Source organism: Balaenoptera musculus, chromosome 20 (genome assembly GCF_009873245.2).
Source record: "Balaenoptera musculus isolate JJ_BM4_2016_0621 chromosome 20, mBalMus1.pri.v3, whole genome shotgun sequence".
Lineage (NCBI taxonomy): Eukaryota > Metazoa > Chordata > Mammalia > Artiodactyla > Balaenopteridae > Balaenoptera > Balaenoptera musculus.
The window spans coordinates 59,190,222-59,216,748 of NC_045804.1; the positions used below are offsets into that span (position 1 = coordinate 59,190,222).

The window sequence follows — 26,527 nt, forward strand, 5'->3', positions numbered from 1 at the left end:
GCTGTTTCTGCGCTTACACAAGTTGGGCAAATGTCACGACTACACAGCAGCGTGGGGTGGCACAGAACGCTGGCACCCGGCCCCCAGCAGGGCCACCCCTCGGCTGCCTGCTCTCAGCCCCCAGCTCTCAGAAGTGCGGGGAGGTGGCGAGGGGCCAGGGCGAGATGCCGATCACCCCAACTTCCTTTGCTGCTGGTTCTGGTTTGACTGTGGAGAAATGAAATGGAAGCTAAAATAAGGCTTTTCAATTATCTCCAGCCTTCCGATGAGTCAGGCTATCTCGGTTCTTTGAGACCACAAATATGGTCTGAACCGTCTGTGGGGTGCCTCACTCAGCAAGCATCTCTCTACAGCCTCCGGAACAGCCACACAAATCTGGGTACAGGACGTGGAGAGAGGAAAATGGAGAACAAAGTGGGCGACCTTGGACGCCCTCCTCCCACTGATGCGGTGTGGCGTTTCCGGAGTGCAATCCAGCAATAACTAACTATCGACTACCTCAAAAACATTCACACCCGGGACCCAGCAATTCTGCTTCTGGGAACGTCTGCTGAAGCATTATATTAAGAAAAAAAAGAAGAAAGAAAGAAAAAGAAAGCACTTAAGAGCAACTTGAAGGCCCACAGTATGGAACTGAGTAAACACGGCTACCTGATGGCATAGTACACAGCTATTAAAGACTGCACTTCAAAGGGTGACATAAGGAACTGTTAGAAGAGTTTTATTAAATATAACAATCTTACTTTTAGGCCTCACATAAGTATACAACTACACATCCTAAGAGGACACATAAACCATGAAATTGACAGATTTTTATCTCTTGGTATAGGGCAACTTTGTTTTTTGCATGCTTTTTGTGTGTTTCCCAAAATTTTCATCATGAACATATTTTACTTCTGGCATTGGGGAGCAAAAATCACTATTTCTTTAGCCCCATCTTCTACCCCCATCTCTGTGCTTTGACCAATCCTGCACCTCCACCTCCAGATTACTCCTAATTTGTTCTTTCCCGGAGAGACCCAGAGCTTGGCAGGAGCACTCCTGGGGCCGTGCAGGGTGTGTGCGTCTGTCTCTCTCAGCACTATGCCCCCGTGCTGGCTAACCACTCCTTCCTGACTACGGACTCTGAGATCCTGGAGGGCAGGACCCTTTCTCATCTTTATTTTTCCAACTCCCAGCCCATCCATGGCGTACAACAAGCAAGCAATGAGTGAATGAATGAATTCAACCTCTCTCCTGGTTTCCTAAGATTCCAGGAAGAGTCATCAGGAAAACATGCGATGTGGGGAGAAGGAAAACACGATAGTGTATGCGGCCCTGGAATAAGGACAGGCCCAAGCCCCAGATCCCCTGACGGTCTTTCTCAAGGCAGCCAGAGTATCAGTTACAGAACCTGCCCAGCCCATGACAACAAGGGTCTTATTGTTGGTACAAGTAGGTGACTGGGCCCAGTCAGTCAAGGGCCTTATTCACCAGAGGGAGATTAGACAGACTATCTCCCTCTAACTTTTCTGGAACAGCAGTCATCATTAACCCCTGGGTTTCCAACCAGAGAATCAAGAATTTCAACTATCTATGAAAGTATCTCTTCCTCATAAAAGGTGCTGAAGCAAATTATAGATAGAACACAATTCAGGAGGCGAACACACATACACCCGTAGCAGGCAGGTATACATTCATTCTCAAGCACGCCACACACACCCCACTAGGCACACATGAAGAGCTATGTTGACCCAGGGCAAGAACTGACCCACACAGGACAAATCAAGGAGAGAACAGAAGGGAACAGCAGCCTAGAAACAGAGGAGTACGGCAGGCAGGAGGGAGTGCCCACGCACATGCCCTCTGTGCAAACCGATTCCTGAAATGCGTGAGGGGGGGTCTCCAGTCAAACACTGCCAAAATCACACAGTGACATGTTTGAGTTGCTGATAAAACCCTAGTAAAAATGACCACAGGGAACCTTTAAAAGGTATAAACTCTCAAAGACAAAAAACTGGAGAGGAGATAGCAGCAGATGTGGGATATTAAATAAATTTTGAAACCTCGGAAGTGGGTGTGCATACACGGAGAGTGGCCAGGTGAAGCAGAGGAAGCTTCTGGAGGGAAACCAGGAGGAGGAGGCTGACGCTGTCCCAGAACAGCAGCAAGCTCAGGGCCTAGAGGCCCCAGGCACCTCTGACTGAGGAGGCAAGGCCGAGAGCAGGAGGCCTGGTCAGCCCCTGTTCAAGGAGCAGTCAGACCCTGGCCCAGCTCTCGCCAGCAGCGCCCGGAAGGTACTCTCTGAAAAGGCTCTGGGCGTTGGGCAGCAGGCACCACGGGTTGGGGGGTGGGGGGGTTTGAAGATTCCATGAAAGTCTGCATCCTGAAAGTTGAGGTCTCCCTAACACCACGTTCTTCTGCTGCCCACAGGTCTCCCAGACTGGAGAGCAGAGGATTTGGATCTGGGGACTTGCCAGTTCCCTGCCTGACTGTCCTTCTAAGACGAGGCCAACCAGTCACCCACGTATACCCCACACACACACAGTCTCGTTCTTAAATACAAACGTACAGCCAAGGGTCACAACTTGGATGAGGAAGCCCAAGACCAAAACAGGCAGAAAGGGACCTAAGAAGAAAGCAAGTCAGACCACAGACAGAACAGAATTTCAAAATAACTGAAATTATAAGAGAAAGTATTGCATCCATGAAACATGAATAAGATGCTATAAAAAGGGACACACAGAGAACAAAAAATGAGCCCTAAGAAACTAAAAATACGATAGCTGACCTAAGAACCAGAATAAAAATAAGAAAACAGGATAGCTGGGATCAGAAATAGAAGGGTTTACGGCAAGGTTAATGAAATCTCCGACACGACAAAGCCATGCAAAAAGACAATAAAATCAGAGCCTGTCCAAAAGGACCAACAGCCAAATAACAGGAGCTCCGAGAGTAAAGACCAGGGAAAACAAGGCAAAAGAAATTACCAGAGGAAAAAAAATACAAGAAAACTTTCTGGACCAGAAGGACAGAACTTTCCTCATTGAAAGGTACACAGGCTTCTGACTCAATGAAAGAAAACAGATCCACACCGAAGCATACCTTCATGAAATTTTAGAACTCAAGGGATAACGAGAAGCTCCTAAAAGTTTTCAGAGAGAAAATTCCATTCATTTACAAAGGATCAGGAATCAGATCCTTTGTACATGAACTTCTCAATAGCAATGGCAGAAATTAAAAACAAAGAACAAAGCCTTCAAAATTCCAAGGGAAAATTATTTCCAGCCTGACATCCTATAACCAGTCCAGCTACCAAATCGAGAGTGTGGGTAGGAAAGGCATTTTTAGACATGCAAGGTCTCAAAACTTTTCTTCCCTGTGCCCTTCTCAAGAGGCTTTATCAAATGGAGAAGCAAACCAAAAAAAGAAGAGATCCATCTAAGAAACTCAGGAGGAGGAGGAAGGGAACTCCCAAGTCAAGAGCTAAGCAGCGGGCCTGGAGAAGAGCCAAATGGCAACAAGAGGAGAAAAGGCTCCATGAAGGATGTGACCATGGAAAAAGAAGAGCCACTGACCTAGGGACTTGCCCACACTAAGAGGAGTTTTGTAGTTCTGTCAGAAAGTTTAAAGTTCAATCAAGCTTAGTTAAATATAAATCAAACAAACGAAGCGGGGAGGGCAATTATCAACTGCAAGAGAAATCAAATGTGAAAGGAAACATAGTCATGGGGTACTACATGGCTTGGACATGCACATTTCTTACAGTGTCATAATAACGTAAACACTACTGACTTAACCCTACTGTTTACTGCCCTGCGCCTGTGTCGGCAGGATGGGGGAGGACGAGAGAGGGTGTGAGGCAGGCCCGTGCCCGCACACACGGACGTGTGGGGAGGTGAGGGTGGCAAAGCCAGCAGGCGCAAGAACCGAACCCTACGTGTGGGGAATGAAGTCCACAGACAGCGCCTCCGAAACTCAAGAAATGACAGGATACGTGTGTTATTTACAAGCACAGAGGTAAGTACTGAAATCCTCCAGCTACAAGAACTGGCAGTGGGCTCCCGTGGGAACAGGCACAGGAGGAAGGAGTGGGGCAGGGCGGCGCACGCTTCTGTGCAACAAGTGTTGTGGCTACAGACTTGACTTTTTAAACCATGTATGTATATTATTAAAAAAAAAAAATTAAAGCCCCCACGATGGTTTAAAATTCCCATCTGGCCCATTTTCAGGCTTCACGTACGTCAGGGAGCACAGAGATCCCAGGGTAAATACTGAGCTACTGGCCGGAAACGGACACACACCTTTCAAAAGACTGCTCGCCATCACCCCCACAGGTCCAGGAGGCTGACCGCCAGGGTCTTCAGACAAGTCAGTTAGCTCCGGATGCAACTTCTCTTTAGGGTGTGTGCGTATATTATTTCCTCCCTGGGCAAGGCTGTTAGAAAGAAAGGACTGTTTTCCCTAAGTCAAAAACCTCAAACACGGCCTTCACTGGAGGAGAGTTCATGTGTTTCCCAAAGTAATTACAGAAAGATCATTTCTAAGGTTGGGACGGTTTGAACACTGGATTTGGGGGTTTAACTAAATAACCAGGTGTGTTCTAAAATTCGGCAAATGCTTTTCTCCCTGATGGGAAGAGGCTAACAACCCACGGAAGAAGCCAGTATGGATGAAAACGCTACCAAGCTAGCGGATGTTCACACTATTAAACCAAAAGGCTGACGCTCCATACAGCGACTCTCCCCTCTGCCATCCTTTCGAGCATCCTTTAGGAACCAAGGCCCGTGACCTGGCAAATCGTTAGTGAGTGGATAAGTGAACAAACAGAACAGGAGTGCTTCCACACCCACTCCTTCTGCAGAGAACTGGCCCTGCCCTGCCCTCCGGGCAGTGGTGGCCGCCCTCCCCTGGCCCACACCAGCAGGACAAGGGGTCCCATCTAAGAAGACATCCCAATGTCTGTCAATGTCCCCTACGTGGGCCTACTTAGACAAAGAAGATAAAATGGCTTGGCACCCCTAAGAGGACACTTTCACCCTGCTTTTCCTGGTTTGGAAAGGCAGGGCTTGTGTTTATTTCAGCAATAGAAGGGCAGATAAGAAGCTGGGCACGGTGACCTGGTCCAGTGGCCAAGGGAAGCCCATGAAGAGAAAGGAAGGAGCATCAGGGAACATTCGAGAATTCCCACCAACAATGTGGGGTCAGGCTGTTTTCCTAACCTCTTCTCACAGAGCAGGAATCGTGTGCTCTTCTCTGTCTCGGAAGGAAGCCCCCAAAAGATCAGAAGCCTGAAGCGTCCTCTCGACACTCACGCCGCACCTCCTACCTCAAGCTGGGGACGGTACCCCAGCCTGTCTCGGGCCTGCTCCCCACCTTCCTCCAGCGGATGGGCAGGGAGGACTGACTGAGCGCCAATTACAGACGCGAGGGTCTGCTGGTGCGGGAATGGGGAGCTCACGGCTCCTGTTCACACACAACCCTGACTCCAGGCAGTGAGAGCCCCGCGTGGAGGCGCAGCCGTGCCTCTGAACCTGCTGGAGGGTGACAGCGGAGACCCCTCCTCCCCTCCGTGCCTCCCTTTCCTCATCTGTCAAAGATGAGGGCTGAAGGAGAGGACGCCTTCGAGGACCCACATCCACCACTGCCTGGCCCCTCAACCACCGGCACCCGAATGTGTGGCGGTGCTGGTAGGTCTCCTCCTGAGAAAGCGCTGGAAGGTAGGGCCAGGCGTGTCCTCCACACCAGGCACAAGTCTGGCCTCCACCCAACAGGGGATTCTTCAGACACTGGCTGCCTTACGGGAGGGACGGAGGAAAAGAGGCTGCCTGGCCCTTTTCTGCCCGTCACAGCCCTGTGCGCTCAGCAGGCGTCAGCACCCATCACACCACGTTAACCAGGCAGAGCTCCGGCACCGGGTGCTGGGAGGGGGATCCACTCACAGCACAGGAGCCAGAGCAGCTCCGCCCGCCAGGCCTCCCACCCACGGCTCAAGGCCAGAAGCCCAGCTCTGCCTTGGGCAAGGTTCACCTTGGGCTCTCCCCACAGAACCATTTTCAGGATTAAATGGGAACCCAGTGAGAGCAGCAGCTAGCACAGTGATTGGGCGTGGTTTTTTTTTTTTAGCTCTGCATTTATCAGAGGCTAGCTGGTTCCAAAAAATGTCCATGGCTACCTGGAGGAAGTGAGCCTCGGGCTTCTGCCCCGGTGACAGCCACCACGCCCTTAGACACGCAGTCTGATGCCACTGACGAGCATCCGTGCACACGGCCTTTCAGCTGGGGCCTGGGCACCGCAAAGCACTGTCGGGCCCCCAGACCCTCACTGGTCAGCGGGGAGACAGGTACAAGCCCCACCAGTGGGTTCAGAGGGAAAAGTGAATCACTGACAGTGGACTGGGAAGAACAGCCCAGCGCATCCACCAGGCAGAGGTACAGACAGAAGCCCAAAAGGAAGGTGACCTGAGGAGGGTCAGAGAGCAGGTGCAGCAGAAGCTGGCTGGAATCCCGGCCTTGCGATGAGGCCGCAAGGACCCTTCTCCGCTGCTCGAGGACGAGCGTGCTCCCGGGCAGCTGGAGGTGGGCCACAACTGCCGCGGTACAAAGTCCTTCAGCGCCTCCCTCCGCGGTTTGGGGGGTTTCTTTCCCCTCCACCTGCGCTGCCCCATTCCCACACCCCACGGTCCCACTGGCTGGGTCAGCAATTCCACCCTCGTTAGAAGTCACACAGAACCAGCCTCGCCAACAGGACGACGTGGGATTCCCACTTCCCTCACCTCGCCCTGCGGGCCAGCTCGATGGGAGGGATGCCAGCGTGCTGTCTGCGGAACCTTCGGCTGGGAGGGCTGTGTCGAGGAGCTGACCCCATAACCTGGGCCACGTCACCTCTCCGTCCCCTCATGGGTACAGGGCCGGTCCTTCCCCACGCTGCACCCGTGCCCGGCTCACTCTGGAAACACAGCGGATCTGTGCCGTTGGGGACAACCGTGGGTGGGCCCATCGTTCTCCTTCCCGTCTTCCATGTACTGCCTTTCTCTGTTCCCATCTCCGGTGCCTGTCTCAAGCCCGGCAGGGGCATCCCCAAGTACCACCTAACCCTGCCCAGAACCGGAGCTGAGGACAGGAGGAGGGAGGAAGACGAAGTGAAGAGCCAGCCATGCCCACTGTCTCCCGGCCCCATCCCAGGCAAAGCCCTCCAGCCCTAAGACCTGGCCCAGCTCCTCTCCGCTGTGAAAGCTTCCAGGCAGAGCCAGCTTGCCCTGCTCTGTGTCCAGAGCACTCTGCATGAGCTCCTCCAATCACACCCTTTGTGGCCGCTGAATAATGGCCCCAGAGATATCCACACCCCAATCCCCAGAACCTGTGAGTATGACCTCATATGTCAGAAGGGACTCTGCAGGTGTGATTAAAGATCCTGAGATGCAGGGATGATCCCACCTTATGCGGGTGGGCTTTACATGTCATCACAAGTGTCCTTTCAGGAGAGAAGCGGGGGAGAACCGACACAGGCGAGGAGAGGTGACGATGCAAGCAGAGAGGCAAGGAAGGGGCCACGAGCCGAGGGGCGCAGGCGGTCCCTGGAATCTGAAAAGGGCGAGACACCACTGTCGCCTGGAGCCGCAGTGATGCCGAGCTGCACTCCTGACCTCCAGGACTGTGGGAGCAAGTCAGTGCTGTCTTAAGACAGTAGGTCAGTGGCAGTGGGCATGGCAGCCACGGGAGACTAATACACTTACACATTGTGTATCATCATCAGAATTCTCTGCCCAGAATGAAGCCACCTTGAGCTCACTTCTGACACTCGAGAGACATCCGTGAAAGATCAGTTCATCAACGTGCACGTGCACGTGGGCTGGATCAGCCCTTCAGAATAGGTCATCACATGGTACCAAGTGAGGTACCTTCCTTAAGAAACCCCGCCTGCCATCTGTGAGATTCTACCAGTGGAATCATGCCCTGGGTTCAGAGGGCTTTTCCGCCAAAAAGAACATCCCCTTCCCTTCCCTGTCCCAGAAAAGATTCTTCCGAAAAGAGTGTTGTGGAGGGAAGGAGGGCAGGAGAGATTAAGACACTAACATATTAAGCTGCCTACTCACAATTAATGCCTTAAGTGGATTGGCTTATCAGACTGTGTGTGTTGCCCATTTCCTAGGAAAGTCCAAAGGAAGGAGATGGTCATGTGGGGAGGGCTGGGTGCATGACAGGGTCCTGAGTGGGGGCAGAGTGAAGAGCCCGCAAAGTCGGGGTGCAGGGGCTATGCCCTGGAGGCCTCTGCAGCCTGGCTTCATGCCGTCCAGCCCTGCAGGGGCGCGTGTGGGCACTGTGGGCACACACGTGGACACACCAGTACCAGTCACTTGGCTTTGTTTCTTGGACCCCAAATGTTTTCTGTTGCTGACTCGCATAAAATGACCCATTTTTTGACAGTTCTCTCCTTGCTGCCACTTAATTAGCTTCCTAACCAATCATTCCCAGCTGCTCACTTTCCTAAAACCCAAAGTCACTCCCGTCTCTGCATGAGAGCCAGAGCTGCCCAGCCCATTACCACAGACGCTCACCCTCCAGGCCACAGTCGCAGCTGCCAGAGAAGTCCCCCCACAGCTCTGAAGACCTCCAACAAGGACACCCACCACTGCCCGGCCTCAGCTGCTATGCCAGCGCAGAGTGAGGGCCACAGAACTCCCTCCCCCAGCTCAAGAGAACTGCTGCTCCGACCATCCCCATCACCTCCTCCCATCAATGAAGGAGCTGTGTGCGTGCAGCGGGCTGGACAGGGGAACAAGTGGACGAGAGGACGGAGAACCTCCTGCAGCCTCCTCTGTGCACGAGTCGTGTGTGCCCCTCAGCAGCTGCGGGCACCCTGGGAGAAGCAGAGGGAAGACCGTGGGTTCTCACTAGGCTCACGGGCACCAGACACAGGCAGGTAGCTGATCCCTATTCTGCTGTCCTTGACTCAGCACTCAGGTAACTGGGAAGGAAGGAAAGTACACAGGACGGTCCCAGTAACACAGAAAGGCACTCATGGGGCAACCCGGTCACCAAGTCCTCTCACTCTGGTCTGAAAGTCAAAGAAGGAGGATTCCCGGGGGGCGGCCTTCTTAAACGTTTATGACAGAGACTCAAGCGCCAGAGTCAAGGAGGACAGCAGACCGATTCCCCACTTGGTCAGCCAACAGGTGCCGAGCTTCTCCCACACCCGCGTGTATTATTTAAGGTCCCATCTATGCAGGCAAATAGCAGGCTCTGCCTCGAGGTGCTCACTGCCCTGTACAGGGAGACCCACATGGAAATATGCGTCCTGGGGACAAGGGACAGAGGAAGGAGATCGGTCTGACCTGGACCCACCTGGGAGTGGTGCCTGTGTCTTCTCTTGGTTCTTGTGAATGATTCAGGTTACCTGTAGAGCCTTCCTAGCCCACCTGACAGTTGTGTATTTGCTCCCTTCTACCTGACCCTCTGTAGCCACTCATTCCCATGTGTTCTTCTCTAACTTCTTTCCTCTACGAGGCTCAGGCCACCAGGTGACAGATCCTAACACTGAAAGCACAGAACATCTGCCCTGCCCCAGACTCAGGCCCCCCATGTTAACAGTTAGCCCTTCCCTTTGGGACTAGGCAACCAAGAACCTGACGGCTTGCCCCACACCTACTGATTGAGCCCCTCCTGCACTGGGTTTCCCCAGCCACAAATGGACACCTGGACCAGGTCATCTCTAGAAACCTCTGTTCTTCATCCCAAACAGCCCCATCATTAACTGCTGGTGGCCCCATCCCCCAGCTGTTCCATACTGAGAAACGTCACCCAAGCCAGCATGCAGAGTGGTAAACGACAACAAAAAGCTACCAGAGGCAGAATGCTGCACCTTCCAATAGACACCAGGCTCAGACATCTTAACAAGCCTATGTCTCCAAGCTCCTCCTCAACTCAGTTAAAAGGAGGGGAGCGCAGGGAAGGACTTAAAGTTCGGCCACCAGTTTCCAGGGAACAACATCTGTACACAGGGATGCCTCATTCTAATGGGTGAAGTCTCCTGCGTCCCAGTGAGTCAAACTTGGGGAAAGAAGGCATGTGACACTTGTGAGTTTCACCGCTGACCCCTGACCTTTTGACAACAAGGCTCTGCTGTCAGTTGGGAGGAGTTCCCAGTCCCAACTGGGTTCATCTTGCCCTTCCTTGCTCACTCACTGTAACATTTCCAAGTAACTTGAAGTTGACCCAAAGATGCTCTAGGGCAAAGCGGCCTGCAGGAAGCCCAGAGGCAGAGCTCAGGGTCCTCTCTGCACCCACCCCTCATGCTGTCATCCACATCCGCCCCAAGAGACTACATACACCTCCAGCCAAGGAAGCCCTTGCATACATAATACACATTTACAGACTCTATTTTATCCGCAACATACGTAAGAGTCATTAAGGAATTAAATGCTACAACATCCCTCCCAAAGAGGTGAAAATGATGTGTAGTTTGTCATGATTAAGTAAAGATAGGGTAAGGAATTAATCTACAGCCCCCAAGTCTAGAAAATTAAAGCATGCAGGGGTAAAACACCTCAACACCCTGGAATCACCTTCTAGACAGCCCGGCGGGTGCATTGACTCCTGAGCTCTCCCAGGCTGAGCCACTGAGAGCGGAGAGCCACTCTCCACTTTTCCTCATGAACAATAGCCCCTGCAGAAGCCTCAGAGTTTACCTTGGAAGATGGGTGTTGTTCACACATCAGGCAACACTGGCAAAGCACTTACCACTTCTGCAAATGTTTTTTTTAAAGTTCATTATTTTGGAAAACTAAGTTAATTAAATGGTCGACACAGAAGAGGTGCCTTGCTCGTGCAGGCTAGTGGACTGGGCCTTCAGACACCCAGATGATTCTACCTCAGAAGGAGGTCTGTCCAGTCAGGGCATATTCTTCTCTGCAGCTGGGGGGTGGGGTGGGGGCGGGGGTGAAGGAGGGGTGGGATTATCCCACAATTTCAACTAAAGTAGCGCCAGACTGTATCAGTTTTAAAACTTGTATTAAGTTTCTGTGCAGAATTCCACTGAAAGACAGAGGTCTCCCAACCTGTCTGTGACAGCACCGGGAGGGCCCAGTGGAACGTGGTGCATCTGCAGGGCCCGGGAATGGCTTGCACTCTGTAACAGCCTGCATCTTGCTCACAGGCTAGCGTAAGGATGAGAACACTTCCCAGTTCAGAGCTATTTTTCAAAACTACCAGTCTTACCACGGCAAGCACAGGACTGCAGAGGAGCAGCTGAGCAGAGGAGGGGAAGGAAGGAAGGACGCCCAGGCTCACGGTGGGCCCAACACCACCACGAGGCTTCTGTGGAGGGAAATCAGGCAGGCAGGAGGCCCTGCTCAAGGACGCTCAGTCAGAAAGAGCGGAACCAGAGCAAAACCCTTAGTTACTGGACCCCAAACCAAAGCTCTCTCCCTACACCCTTCAGGTTCCCGGCACCCTGACACAGCAGGCCTGCCTCTGTGCCCTGGAGGCTGAAACTGCGTGGAAAGGTACGAAGGCCGAAGCCAGGCCAAACACATGACGGGTTTAAAAATAAATCTAAAGACATGAGACTAATCCGTAAAACATCAGATGTGGGGAAGCTCCTCCGCAGCTCGGACAGGCACGGGGCTGAGTACTGTTCTGATTTCTACACATCTCTGAATGTACGTCCACACACCCGGACTGCAGGCCTGAAGTTAGTTTAGTTCAGCGAGCTGGAAGGCACATGAGAACCTCCTAGAGCTGCCAGTCTGTGGCTACAGACAGACCCGAGGGGTGGGCAGGAGGCCAAGAGCCAGCCTGGCCCTCGGCCAGCGCCACCTCCCACACCGCACGCAGAGCCGCCCATCACTAGACACAGCGGGGGAAGGACCCCGTCATTCTCCCAGGAGGCGTCTCACCAGTTCACAAATCCCAGTTCTGTCACTCATAAGTTGAGTGATGCCACCATCTCTCGGGGCCTCAGTTTCTTCCGTGAAACAGAGTAACAGTATCTGTCAACCAATACTGCTGTGACCATCACGTTAGAGGTCGTGCCTGAAGAGCAAACACAGAGCACCGGGCTGAGCGTGCGGCCCCTCCCCAACCCTGTGACCAGCAGGATGGTGGCCAAGGCCCCCTCTCTCCTCCCAGAAGACTCCTCTGACTCCCCAGTCCATCCACTGCCCTGAAGAGCGTGCGCACTGTGGTCCGCTTGGTATTTAACCCTCACGTGTCCACGTGGGTCCCAACAGGCTGTGAGCGTCACCGTGAGAGGAACCTTCTTTTGGCCGTGTGTCCTCCCCCACGGCCCTTTGCTACGGACACAACAGCCACCGTGGTTACCAATGACTCAGATGTGTCGGCCTGCCTAGGAAAGCTCCAAGCAAGGGGGAGGAGAGCCAGCGCTTAAAGCAGGGTTTCTCCAATGTCTGTGCTTCTTAAAATCGCAGGGAGTGGTTATTTAAACTGTGGCTACCTGGGCCTTGCCCTTAGGAGGTTCTGAGCAGGAGATGCGATGGGGACTCAGCTGCAGAGGAGCGAGAGAACCTCAAAGACAGTCCCCACTGGCAGCAGGGCCAAGGTGAGTCCCTCCCCATGCTCCCCTGGGGCCCAAATGCATCCAGAATGAAGTCGGCAAAGGTCCTGGGATCAAAGCAACCTCCAGGACTTGGTCCTACAGGAAGAAAAATGTAAAGGAGCCAGAACCCTAACCTGTTAGCACTCAGCATCCTCTGAAGAGCGTTCAGACCAAGCCCGCCACTTCACATGAAAGCACAGACCCCAAGAGCGACTTCTCAGGCTGGAGCGTCTCCTCCTAGGGGGCTGACAAACCCACAGCTGCCCTCGAACAAGGCACTACCCAAGGGCTAAAAGTGTTCTCCCTACTATGTGTAGGGATGTGAAGCACACTGAAGCCCTTGCAGCATGGCCCCTGTGAAGGTGCAAAGCTCTGGTCTGTCCAGACTTTCTAGGAATCTCAGGGCAGAGGAGGGGGGAAGACACCCCACACACCTGCCGGGGAAGCACGGGTACAACCTCTGCACGGTTCCCACAGAGGAGAGACCCAGGGTCAGTTTGTTTCAGAGCAGAAAGAGTTCAACAGCATTAGACCTTCCAGAATTTTGTTTTTTTTTAAATAAGGAGATTCTGGGACTTCCCTGGTGGTCCAGTGGTTAAGACTTCGCGCTCCCAATGCAGGGGGCCCGGGTTCAATCCCTGGTCAGGGAACTAGATCCTACATGCCGCAGCTAAGACCCAGAACAGCCAAATTAAATAAATAAATAGATAGATAATTTTTTTTAAATAAAGTAAAGTAAAGAGATTCTGACATATGCTCTGACATGAATGAACCTTGAGGACATTATGCTAAGTGAAATAAGCCAGACACAGAAGGACAAATACCATATGACCCCACTTGCAGGAGGTCCCTATAGTCCTCAAACCCGTAGAGGCAGGAAGCAGAAGGGTGTGTGGTGGGGGCTGGGGGAGGGGTGGGGAGTGAGGGTTTAATGGGGACAGAGTTTCAGCCTAGAAGATGGAAGGGGCTCTAGAGAGGGATGGTGGTGATGGCTGCACAACAACGTGAACGTGCTTAATGCCACTGAACTATAATCTTAAAAATGGCTAAAATGGTAAATTTTGTTGCACATACTTTACCACAGTTTAAAAGCAAACAGCAACAACAACAGAACATGTTTTTGCCTGGCTTCCAGGAGGAAAAAGGAAGAGAAGACGAAATCAAGAGACAAGGCTGCCACAGCTCATCGGGCACGGTCCCCCCCGGAGCCCCAGAGCCTCACAGCCCAGCGGCTCCACCTGAAACTCGGGGCCCTGGATCCCCCTCTGGATGGGGAGCTTCTTTAGGAAAGCTTTCTAGTGACCCCAGCACCTTAGCTTTACATCAGTCCCCAAAAGCTCAAGGAAAGTGGCAGCATTTGGTACACGAACAGGCAGAGCACAGGGGGAGAAACAAAAGCAGAGGAGAGAGAGAGGCAGCAGCCTGGGTTTCTAGATTCTTCCCTCTGTCCACTCCTGAAGAAACAGAGGCGCAGCCAAACTGCTCAGGCTCCCACTTGTCTGTGAGGCTGCCCTGAGCCCACCTCACCTCGGCTTGCGTTTGGGAATTTTTTTTTCCTTTTTTGGGCAATTTGCCTCTCCTCCACACCCAACAGTTACAGGGTATGTGGGTGTATCGAGAAAGAAATTTCCCAAAAAAGGAAAAGTGACTCCCGAAGGTTAGTCCCATCTCAGAGCCGCCTGGAAGAGGAAGGCAACAGTCACCCCTGGAGCCAGACTAGCCTGAGGCCCCAGACCCAGCAGAAGAGCCCACGCAGGAGGGCCTCTCGAAGCAGCCCTCCAGGCAGGCGCTGACCCAGGGACTGCAGCCCTCCTCCTCCGGGCCTCCTGGCCACCACCATGCCCCTCTGGGTCCCCACCCTATGCTCTGGAGCGCATTCTCCTTTCTGCTGAGGAACCGCTAAGAGCTTGGATGCAAAACGCACCTAATCGCTCTCCCAGGAGTGCGCAGGTCCCACCTCCTCCCCACGCTGAAACAGAAATCCTGCCAGCAACGCATTTACAAAGTTGATTATTTCAACTCAACAAATATTTACGAGGTCTGTGCTATCCAAACCCCAGGTCAGACAACAGGAAGGTACCAAAAACTATAGGGGGCCCAGCACTGAAGAAAAAAGGTACCATCCAGTAGGTAAGATAACATTTAAGCAAATGAAAACAAATAGTAATACTGTATAAAAGTCCAAATAACAATTTGAAACAGATTGTGACTAAGTGTTAAGGTCCCAGCCATAAAACGCTAATTTATTACATGCAATAGATTCGCTGGGAAGGGATGGGGTGGGCGGGGGAAGGGGGAGAGCTGAAGCTGAACTTGGCAGCAGTGGCACGATCAGCAGTGGCTACGGGCTGCTCAGAGCTGCTGCTCTTGGAGACCAACACCGAGATGGGCCTATTCTACAGGCACAGAGGTCTGAACTGCCCTGAGCTGCCACAGGAAGCGGTGCCTACCCACTCCCCGGCAGAGAGCCACACGAGCAGTTCTGCTGGCCCTGTGGTCGCCGGATGTGCAAGAACACCCCACAGAAACCCCTCCCCACCAGGAACGGGCCCATTCCTATTCCAGGCCCAGCATGCACTGTCCCAGCCAGCAGGCTAACCCTGCCCATCACCTCCCTCACTCCCAGGAAATCTGAGGGGTAGGGCCTTCTGAACCTTTTAAGAACAGGGATGATAGCAAGTCGAACATTTTAATTTAAAAAAAAAAGAAAAAAAGTAAGCCATGGACCAGGTCACACAGGGTCTCTCAGCCCAGCACTGTGGACTTGGGGCCGGATCACCTTCTGCTGTGGGGCCATCCTGGGCATCACACTCTGTTTTCGCAGCACCCTGGCCTCCACCCACTAGGTGCCAACAGCGCCTCTGCACCCTCGTGCAGCTGTGAGACTCAAAGATGACTCCAGACATTGCCGGGCAGCCCTGGGAGGCACAAGGTGCCCAGCTGAGGACCACGGCTCCACTTCTAGGTACTCAAAGAGGAAAATTCTGGCACGGCTGGAACTTCGTTCGCACACAAGTCTGCACGCACAGTGTTCTGCTCCAGGTGGAGGAGGGAGTCTAGGCTTCAGGAAAACTGGCCTCTGGGTTGGGGAGCGGCCACGAAGAACAAGGCCTGACGCAGACCACGGGGTGGGAGAGGCCGCTCCAGCCCCACAAGAAGGAGCCCGCCCGCAAGCGCCCACGGCAACGGCCGCCAACGCCGACCACCGGGCGGCCGGCACCTGACCGCCCCCTCAGCAGCCTCCTGGCACAAACGGCCCGGAGGCTTCCTCAGAGCTTCCCGCACAGGGCCTTCCTAACGCAACAGGGAAAAACACGTCGCTCTAAAGGTATTTCAACACAACTGCTACTGTTTCCCGTCACGCACAGAGATGATGCCCCTTCACCCCGGGAGGGCCGTGCTCCTGCACTGCAGTCCGGGCCACAGAGCAGCACCGGTGAGTCTCTTCATCCCCACGGGGATCTGCCAGCGTGACCTGGGCCCACCCCTCCACTCTGGGCACCCCGAACACCCTCTCCGCAGCCCCGGTTTTTCCCGGCTTCCTTCTTCTCCATGGCTGGCACGTCCCACCTCTGCCCGAGCAGCACAGGACGGGCAGGTCGTGGGGAGACCGGAAGGCACGGCCGGGTGTCGCCCACGGTTCACGGTCCCAGCCATGCAGGAGCAGCTCTCGGACCAGCGTGTGCTGTGTGCTGGTGCCCAGCAGCCGCCCTCATGCTTGCGCAGCTGAAGAGAACCATGGACTATACCGGACCCCAGCTGGACCTACAGAAAGATTTCCTGACCAGAAGAATCAGTCTCCAAGCCGAGTCCAGGGAATTCTGTTTTTCGGGCTGGTTCATGGCCCGGCCCAGCCTGGATGTCATCTAGTGACCTCCAAGGCCCGTTCTCCACGGTTAGTCTTTGCGGGACTTAACAGCAGTCAAACAGGCACAGGGAGGACAAAGTAAACCTCCAGGCGGGTCGGAGCCCAGCTCCCGCCTCAGGGCGCCTGCCGGCATGACGGCCAAGTCAGGAGAACACAGAGGGCAGTGCTGAGTCACCAAAGGAAATGAGTGTCCAGGTGAATCTGCCCCCCTGCTCCTGCCTCTAGCAAATTCTACCACCACCGGTGGTACCAACCCAGTCGCCTCAAACTACTCTGGACCACAGATGTTTCCATGGCAAAAACCCTCTGTGGACCATCCGCGTTGTACAAATATGCTCAACAGAAAAGAATGAAAAAGAAGAAAATTCTTTTTTTGAAGGAACCAATGAGGCAATAGTCAACACAGAACTAGGTATCATACCTATTAATTCCATTCCTAGATATCATACCCATTAACTTGTCCCACAAACAAAATGGAAAACGCATCACATCACAAAGATTAAGACCCCACATGGAAACAGAAACACCGATGGCCTGGTCACGTATCAGCTGTGATAACCACCGAACCTCCAAGTGTCCCAACAGACTACAAGGTGCTCTGCTCACACTTCCAGAACCCTGCTCTCACCCCTGAAGCAAGGAAATGAACTCTGAAAGGGGTGGGGTCAACCTGTCTTACACGGTGTGACAGATGTTCTTGGACAGTCCCAGTTTAACAATGCTGGCCACACAAAGGTACGCACGCACACACACACGCCAATGGAACAGGAAAAGGCACTCAAAGCTTCCACCTTCAATCCTTTATAAAGCTTGGAATTCAGTCATACTTTAGATTAGCTAGGAGAGACCGATCTCCTTTAGAAAAAAGTCAGGAGACAAAATGGGTGGAAAAAGAAAAGCCAGAATATGCTACCTGGTTGGTAAATACTCATCCAGCCCAGGAAACAAACCAGGTGGGTGACAGGGCAGGACGGAGCCCGTGCACCCTGGCTTAGTGACCAGAACACTAACCCTGTGGCCAGGAGACCTCTGAACATCAAATACGATGAGCGACACCAATTCCAGCAACGGACCTGAGAGGAGCCCTGCACTACGCACGGGTCCGCGGGGCTCAGCCGGCACCCGCCCACCCAGGGCGGCCGCACCTGCTCCCGCGGGCCCGCAACCTCCTCCGCTTCTCTCTAACCAGGCGCTCCTACCACCCTGAACAGAAGTGACTTCCTCCCTCACCGTGACTCTCACCCGTGGCCACTGAAGGTGCCTCGAGGCAAAGGTTGGGGCTGTGAGGGCCGCTGCAACCAGCTGCCACACGGGCTTCAACACCTCCAGCCTCCTGAGCAGAAGCCGCAGCAAGAGCACACAGCCGCCACGACAAGGCCGACGCCACCGCGACGAAGGGGCCTGGCAAAGGCTGGGGCCGGAGAGGGGCGGGGCGGAGGAGGACACTCACCATCTCATCCAGGGCGTAGCGCAAGAGGCCGTGCTCGTAGAGGATGAAGAACCGGCGCTGCCATTTCTGCAACGGAACACAGAGGGTGTCGGGAGGGTTCTGGCCCGTCTCCACTTGCCGAGCCCCTGCGCCTGACAAGCCTGCCTCTGAGGCACGCTGGCTGCACAGCTTCCATTTCTGGGGCCCAGGGGTAGAAGAACAGGGCCTCGTCAGCCAGGACTGGGCCAGTGGAGAGGCCCAAACCACCCAGTGTGTTCCCAATCACTGAGATTTTAAAAGATGCCTGATCTATTTTACTCTGCAAGCTCCTCAGAAAAAGGAGCAGAGGCAATGTCTGGGTCACCTTTTTGTATTCTTTATGTACCCAGCACAGAGCTTATTACTAATAATGTGTCAATATTAATTTGATGAATTACCTGACATGATATGGGATAACCTGAGAATGCCAAGCACTGATTCCCCACTTCTGAAAAAACCTGGAAAAATGGTATAAAAGCGTTGTTCCAATGACCCACAGGGAGGTTGAAAAAGGGAAAAAGCCAGCCGGGCGCCAGTATTCACAGAGGAGGAAAGAAGTAACAAAAATCAAAACTGAGGAGGGAGGCCAGTGGGAACAACTCCGACGTCCAGGGAGGGAGTGACTGGCAAAGGGTGCCCCTGCCCCCTCGCTGCCCTCCACCCAAAGGCCAGGCTACCAGGGGCTGATGGAGGTCCAATGGCACTGACAGTGGAATAGAAAGGCCCTTCCTTTTTGTGGGGGGGAAAATGTCTAGAACGTGAGACTGCTGGTCCCCAAATCCCAAAAATAATCATGAAGATCCATGACCTATTTTCAACATTTCCAAAAGCCCAACAAAATTCATACTTTTACTGGCAATAAGGCCACAAGAACTAACTAAAATATCATGTCTCTTTGCTTTGGGCCAGAATTATATCATTTATAATAATGATTTTCCCATCAGAAGCTGGAAATGGCAATTCTGTATGACCTAAATACAAAAGAGGAAAGAGGGCTGCTCCCTGGTTACTGCGGCCACTGGAACACAGTCGCCCTGGCTGTCCTCACGCCTGGGTGGCAGGAACAGGGCACTCACGTGGCCTTGCAAAGAGGACCTGTAGAGGCTGGGCCACCTGGACTCTTCCCGAGAAATATTTCCAAGGCTCCTATTTGTTGTTTTTAAAATTAAAACCCATTCTGGAAGGAAGCCCAAAGACCCCAGATACAAAGCAAGTTCTGTGGGGTACCAAGGCCCCACCCCAGAGTGTAACATTCAGGCTGGGGGCAGCAGAGACCCAGAGGCAGGGCAGAGGCCCTCGGGGGAGCAGGGGATGGGAAGGGAGCAGGGGATGGGAAGGGGGCAGGCGGCAGTACCTGGAGGAAAGTGTGTGGAAAAACAAAGCATGTTTTAATTGGAGTCAAATCCAAAGGGGCTCCCTGACAGAGGAACAAGCCACTGACCCGGGACGATGCTGGTCTGACCATCTCGCTGCTCCAGCTCAGACCTGGCCAAGCAGTAGCCTGTGTCCAGCAGGACCCACCTGGGGCTGGGTGCCCAGGAGAGATGGGACGCAAGCAAAGTTGGCCCTTAAGGCCAACTCCTGCTCATCTGCTGAGCTCCCAGCTGGGGAGGAAGGGAGGGGAAAGAGGGGGCTACAGGAAGCAGAACTTTGGCCCTGGAAGAACTCGGAGCCTAATTAGCATAATGCAAATGTGTGCTGAACTGCCCTTCGGTCTTTTCCATTTAACTGTTTCTAGAGTCAAGCTGACCCACAAAACAGGTAGCACCATGCGAGTGCATCTCTTTTGAATGGAGGGCCAGGCATAACTACTGGGACCTGCAAGTTCACCAAATAGGTAGGGGTTCCCTGCTGATCCGCCATCCCAGGATCCACCATTCAACCCCCCACCTCCGTCCTCCACTCGGTCAGTCTGCCTTAGGTGGGCCCCTCTCTTGGTGAATTCTCCACCCCAAGAATTCACTCTGATGCCCTTACCCGAGACCGGTGCACTGGGTTATCAAAGTCAGTCCCATCTGGAGCCAGGAGCAGCCAGCCACCATAAATGGGTTTTGCCTGGAGGAGAAAAAGGAGAGCAGGTCATCAGTGGCCTTGGACAGTTCCAACGGTCAAGTGAATGACAAGCTGACAAGCGCTCGCTGGAAAAAGAATCCACCTCTGCTCCACACACTCCGTGCATCCCATTCCCCAGCCCCAGGCCAAGCTGCCAAGAGAGATGTTGGAGAGCCTCCTGGCAGGTCTGCAGCATCTGGTGTGGGGAGGAGAATGCAAACCCAGCAGGAGTCTGAAACACCGGAGAATACAGGAACTCCTAGGAAACAGATACCTCCCCTCAAGTTTCTGATCAAGCCACCAGGATCAGGGGAAAATGGCATTTTCTTCATAACCATGCGAGTGCCAATATGTGCAGGCACTAGGGATATCATGTGACCAGCACAGTCAAAGCCCCTCATCCTGATGGTACAGAACAGGGCCTGGGAGCAGAGACCCTGCTTTAGCGATCATCATTAGCACTGGCCAAAGAATCATCAACTCGCTGGTTGTATGACCTTGGGCTGGAAACCCTTCGAGTTTCTATCTTCCCGTTTGAAAGGTGAGAGTGATGATAATTATATCTACACCTCATGAATCTTATGTGAGGACTGAAGAGACAATCCAAGTAAAACACAGCCCAGCACAGGAATGCAAAACAGTGCGGCCACTGGGGAAAAGAGTCTGGCAGTTCCTCAAAAGGTTAAACTTAGATATCCCTATGACCCAGAATTCCACTCCTAGGTATATACAACCCCAAGAAAACTGGAAGCAGGTGCTCAAGCAAAAACTTGGACATGTGCCGTTCACAGCAGCACTATACACAATAGCCGGAAGGTAGAAACAACCCCAATGTCCATAGCAGATGAATGGATAAAGAAAATGTGGTCCATCCAAACAATGTAATGTCATTCAGAAATAAAAAGGCATGAAGTACTGACACGCTACAACATTGTTGAACCTTTCACTTAAAAGACGTTATGCTTTAAGTGAAAGAAGACAGACAAAACCACAAACTGCATGATTCCAGTTATATGAAAGGTCCAAAATAAGGAAATCCATAGAAGCAGAAAGCAGATGAGTGGTAGCCAGGATGTGGAGGGAGCAGGAAATGGGGAGTGGCTGCTAACAGGTATGGGGTTTCTTTGGGGGTGATGAAAATGTTCTCGAATTAGACAGTGGAGTCAGTTGCATGAACTTGTGAGTATGCTAAAAATTACTAAATCGTATGCTTTAAACGAGTGAATTTTGGGACTTCCCTGGTGGTCCAGTGGGTAAGACTCCGCACTCCCAATGCAGGGGGGCCAGGTTCCATCCCTGGTCAGGGAACTAGATCTCGCATGCATGCCACAACTAGGAGTCCACGTGCTGCAACTAAGACCCGGAGCAGCCAAAATAAGCAAGTAAGTAAAGAAATAAATAAATATATTTTTTAAAAGAGTGAATTTTATGGTATATGAATTATCTCAAAAATTGCATGAGGAAAAAAAAAAAAACAAACCTGAGCACAGCGTGTGGCCTAAAAGTACTTAAGAAATGCTGGCTATTTTTATATTTTTTATATCCAAAGCGTCCCCCCGCCCCCCCCAGACACTGGCAGTAGGAGTTCAACAGGAGCTAAAAGATAAAGACAGACACTCAGACTCCACCTCCCTTTTTTTAGCCATACCCAGCTCCTGAGAAAGGGCTGGGAAAGGCACAACCAGGCCAGTGTGTCCACTGTCCTTTGGAGGGCAGCAACACAAATTAAAGCCCAAACCCTCTGCCTGCTATTTACACACACAGACTATTTCCGGGTAAGCCCTAGGGGTCCTCTTAGCATGCTTTTTATTCAACATTTCCAAATTGGGAGGCCCTGTCACACCACCTCATTTTGAAAAGCTGTGTAGTCTGTGACTCACAGAGGGAAGGTCACTTGCCAGAGGTCACAGAGCATGGGGGGGGGGGTGAGCCTCTTTTCTTGGCTTCTGCAGGGTCCTCAGGCCCCCAGGGGAAGCACTGGCTTTTCCCTGTGAACAGAAAGAAGGGCTTCGGGCAAGGGGTATGGAGTGGGCTGAAGGAAAGAAGCGAGACTGGCATTGATGAAACATGGGGGTACTTCCCTGGTGGCGCAGCGGTTAAGAATCCGCCTGCCAGCACAGGGGACACGGGTTCGAGCCCTGGTCCGGGAAGATCCCGCATGCCGCGGAGCAGCTAAGCCCGTGCGCCACAACTACTGAGCCCACATGCCACAACTACTGAAGCCCACACGCCTAGAGCCCGTGCTCCACAACAAAGAAAAGTCACAGCAGTGAGAAGCCTGCGCACTGCAAAGGGTAGCCCCCGCACGCTGCGACTAGAGAAAGCCCACACGCAGCAATGAAGACCCAACACAGCCATAAATAAATAAATAAATAAACAAATTAATTTTTTTAAAAAGATATATTAATGTCTATAGGCAGGAAAAAACATTTAAAAAAAAAAAGGAAGAAAGCAACCGGGGAGTGGGTGCTGGCAGGGGACCGAGAGTTAGAGGGACACGGCTCAGGAGGACCATGGGGTGTGTGGAATGACACGCTGCCTGGGAAAGCAGAAGCAAAGAGAACAGAGGTCTGTTTTCTCAGCAAACACCAGCGGCACCCAGCCATCCCCCAGGCATGCGAGCACACTTGGCCTCTCTCTGCACACAGGATGGAGAGGTCAGTGCTGGGGGACGACCCCGTGTGTACCCCGGCCAGGTGACTCCCCCACATGGCCGCTGGGCCTGCAGTTCCCTGACCTGTAAAATCAGGAGGCTAGACCCCAAGGCCGTGTCTCCTCCGTTTCTGTCTGGCTTTGATCGCACATCACCCTCCTCGTTTCTGGCTGCAGGGCTTTGGGGCGACATCACGTTATCAGCTACACCTACCTGTCCTTTCCTCAAAAGGGGCAGTGGGAGACCTGCGACTGGCACAAGTCCCTCAGAACCTGGCCCGAAATCAGCACCGTTATTCACTCAACCAACATCTACTCGGGGAGCCTGCCAGCATCCACCTCACCTGGCCATGACTTCCATATACGGATCACCCCAAAGGGGACCCATCTCAGGTGGGCAGGTCGTCCTAAAAGGTGGGAAGGCTGGGCCAGTAGAGGGCACAGGGCAAGAAACAAGTGCTCTAAGCAGCCTGGGAAGTGGGTAACGTTCCACAAGAGCATTTACCAAGGCAAATCCATAGTGACAGAAGGCAGACGGGGGGGGCTGCCCAGGGCAGAGGGGATGGAAGGATTGTGGGGAGTGACAGCTACAGGGTTTCTTTTGGGGAAGATGAAAGCATTCTAAAATTGATTGTGATGATAGTTGCACATCTCTGGGAGTATACTAAAACCATCAAATTGTACACTTTAAATAGGTCAATTGTATATGGTATGTGAAGAATTATCTCAATAAAGCTGTTTAGGGCTTCCCTGGTGGTGCAGTGGTTAAAAATCCGCCTGCCAATGCAGGGGACACAGGTTCGAGCCCTGGTCTGGGAAGATCCCACATGCCGCGGAGCAACTAGGCCCGTGAGCCACAACTACTGAGCCTGCGCATCTGGAGCCTGTGCTCCGCAACAAGAGAGGCCGCAATAGTGAGAGGCCCGCGCACCGCGATGAAGAGTGGCCCCCGCTTGCCGCAACTAGAGAAAGCCCTCGCACAGAAACGAAGACCCAACACAGCCATAAATAAATAAATAAAATAAAGAATTATTTATAAAAAAAAAAAAGTTGTTTAAAAAAAAACACTTACGAAGGCCTATGTAAGGCAGTGGGGAAGCAGAGATAAATAAGAAACTGCTCCTACCTTCATGGGTTCACAGTCCACAGGAAATGTAAACTAATGAGTCCTTCTCCCAAAGCCAAGAAAAGTCAAGTCTAAGCTAAGAAAGCCAAGTCTAGGGAAAGGGGGGGGGGGAGGGGGAGGGGGGGCAGGGATTCACTACGTAAGTTTTCAAGTGACTCTGTGCTCTGCGCCCACCCCCCCCGCCGCCCAGCCAGATTGGGGAAACTTCAGTCAAAGAGACAGGGACAAAAGTTTCCAAGGACAATGAGGTGGTCCCCTGGTTTGTAGGAAGCGAGCTAGAACAAGCTAGACAGCGTCCAGAGGGAAGCACAAGGCAGCAGCTCAGGTCTGCTGGGGCCGGGAGTGGGGCAAAGGGCTAACAGGGCAGACTTGGCGTCCACAGCTGGGTGACAACGAGAACCTCCAGATGTCCCATGCGCAACGCTAGGGTCGTCAGGGGGCAGGAAGGTACCTGCCACCCTGCACTGCCATCCAAGCAAGCAAGCAAACAGGGAACAAACAACCTGTGAGGAGGAGGGCGGCCTGGGGCGGAGAGGACTCGCTGGCACGGGCACAGCTACAGTGAAGACAGAGGCAGGGGCCCGTCCACCAGTGCAGAGCGGCTCGGCTGCCGCCCTCCTCCAACTCATCAGCGCCTGGAACCCCGTCCACAGGCCTGGAGAGCCACACACCAGGACACCCCGCTCTCTCAGGTAACCCCACAGGCATGGAAGGGCGCCCCAGAGGTGCTGCTGCTCCCACTATTTCTCAGACTGTCTAAAAATGGCAACAGCAGACCCAGCCATGCCAGGGAGTCCAGAAACACCCACCACAGCCTCTGTCCCCATGGGACAGGCTCACAAGCAGACAGAGGTTTTGGAGGGCAGCATTCCTCCCTCTCTTGCCTCATCTCTTCTGGGGCGGGGCGGGGCCTCTGAAAGGCCCGAAGGCACCCTCTTCCTGGGAGCCCCCCAATAACCTGACGTACGAACTGTGGCAACCCCAAAGGCGGCTGGCACAGGAAGTGGGCTCTAGAAACTCTTAATGGTACGTAGTTCTGCTGCTGTTTTCTGGCTGGGTAGCTGGGGTTTTACTTTAAGGGGGCGGCGGGGAAAGGAGAAGCAGGTAACTCTTGTCAACACTGAGGACCCAAAAGATGGGACTGAGTTCTGTTTCAGGCAGGCCACCTGGGAAGAAGCACCAGACCTGTGCAAAAGTCACCAGCTGAGAGCACCCGCTGAGCCTCTTCCCTTCCGATTAAACTCAGCCATGCCCCGCAAACCCAATAAACCAGAGGCTACGCTTCCGGCTGATCTCTAGGAAGAGACTGCTGGTGGCCTGGGCATTCTCCTCAGCCCAAAGCCCTTCTGAAAATGGTCACTGGAAATTTCTGCTTCAAGATGGGGTAGATGTAATGTTCCCTATGCCTCCCACTAAGTACAAATAAAACCCTGGACGCTGTATATAAGACAAACCTAAGAAGACTCGAAAAGGTGGAGAGTAGAAGGCAGAGGGGCCGGGAACCTCTGGACCCGAGGAACCACACAGAGGTGTGCGCCCCGGGTTTCTTTTTGCCTCACTGTCCCAGACTGGAGTCTGGAGGAGGGGCAACCTGGGAGTGCCAAAGGGCGCAGACCAAAAATCAGAAGCCCAAGTAAAGTCCCTATCTGGCCGAAGAACCGGGGAAGAACAACTTGGCAAAACAGAGAACTCTTAGACAATAACCGTCCTACTCCAGCCGGACACCAAAGAACAGACACAGCCACACCCTCACCCCCACCAGCAGAAGCCAGACTTCCCCCCTTGCCGGCTAAGAGGCGCCCCAGCACCCCTACCAGGGAGGTGTCAGGCAGTCAGGCAGGGAGCTGGGACTTTCAGCCCCACCCAGCAGTAACAGGTCTCCTCCCTCTCCCTCCTGGGGCAATGTCAGAGGAGGACACCTGGGGAGCTGAACCCCACACCCTGCGGCAGTAACAAGGGGTCTCCTGCCTCAAGTATCAATGGGGCCCAAGTGAGGAGCCAGACTTCTACCTCCACCTAAAAGTAACAGGCAGCAGCCCTGCTTCCCCTGCTGCAGCAGCGTTGGAAAAAGCCGACCGAAAGAGAAGGAAGGGTCAAACACAACCCAGAGTCAGCTAACGTGACACAGAAATGTCCAGGTTTCAACTGAAAAATCACCACGATACCAAGAACCAGGAAGGTTGCAAACTGAATGAACGAAGACAGATGCCAACACCGAGGTGACAGGCATGTCACAATTATCTGATGAAGATTTAAAACAGCCATGCTAAATGGTTCAACAAGAAATTATGAACATGCTTGGAATAAACAAAAAACACAGATAGCCTGAGCAAAGAAACAGAAGCTATAAGAGCCAGATGGAAATTCTGAAACTGAAAAATACAATAACTGAAATTAAAAGTTCAATGGATGGGCTCAACAGCAGAATGACGGGAACCATGGAATGAATCAGTGAGCTGGAAGACAAAAGCACAGAAATTACCCAATCAAATAACAGAGAGAAAACAGACTGAAAAAAATAAATAAGAGAAGAACAGAGTCTCAGGGACCTGTGGGACTATAACAAAAGATCTAACATTTGTGTCATCAGAGTCCTGGAAGGAGAGAAGGGTAGGGTAGAAATACACTCAGAGAGAGAATACTGAAAACTTCCCAAACTTGGCAAGAATGGTAACCTATAAATTCAAGAAGCTGAGTGAACTCCAAAGGGTAAATCCAAAAAAATCCACACCAAGACACATTAAAATTAAATTTCTGAAAACTAAAGCCCAAGAAAAAATCTTGAAAGTAGCCAGAGAAAAACAACAGGGTTTGGATAGGAGAAACC

At 52.7% G+C, this 26,527-nt stretch overlaps 1 protein-coding gene across 3 annotated transcripts in view; it reads right to left on the minus strand.

The window, feature by feature from the left end:
- The window catches only part of LOC118887402 (myosin phosphatase Rho interacting protein), a 125,712-nt gene that overhangs the window by 71,609 nt on the left and 27,576 nt on the right, over positions 1–26,527 (minus strand). For all 3 annotated transcript variants that reach the window (XM_036838192.1, XM_036838191.1, XM_036838193.1), the window contains exons 2-3: positions 19,848–19,925; positions 17,853–17,918 (exon numbers count right to left, since the gene is read on the minus strand). In XM_036838192.1, the coding sequence (XP_036694087.1) occupies positions 17,853–17,918; positions 19,848–19,925 (144 nt within the window). The remainder of the gene's footprint in view (positions 1–17,852; positions 17,919–19,847; positions 19,926–26,527) is intronic.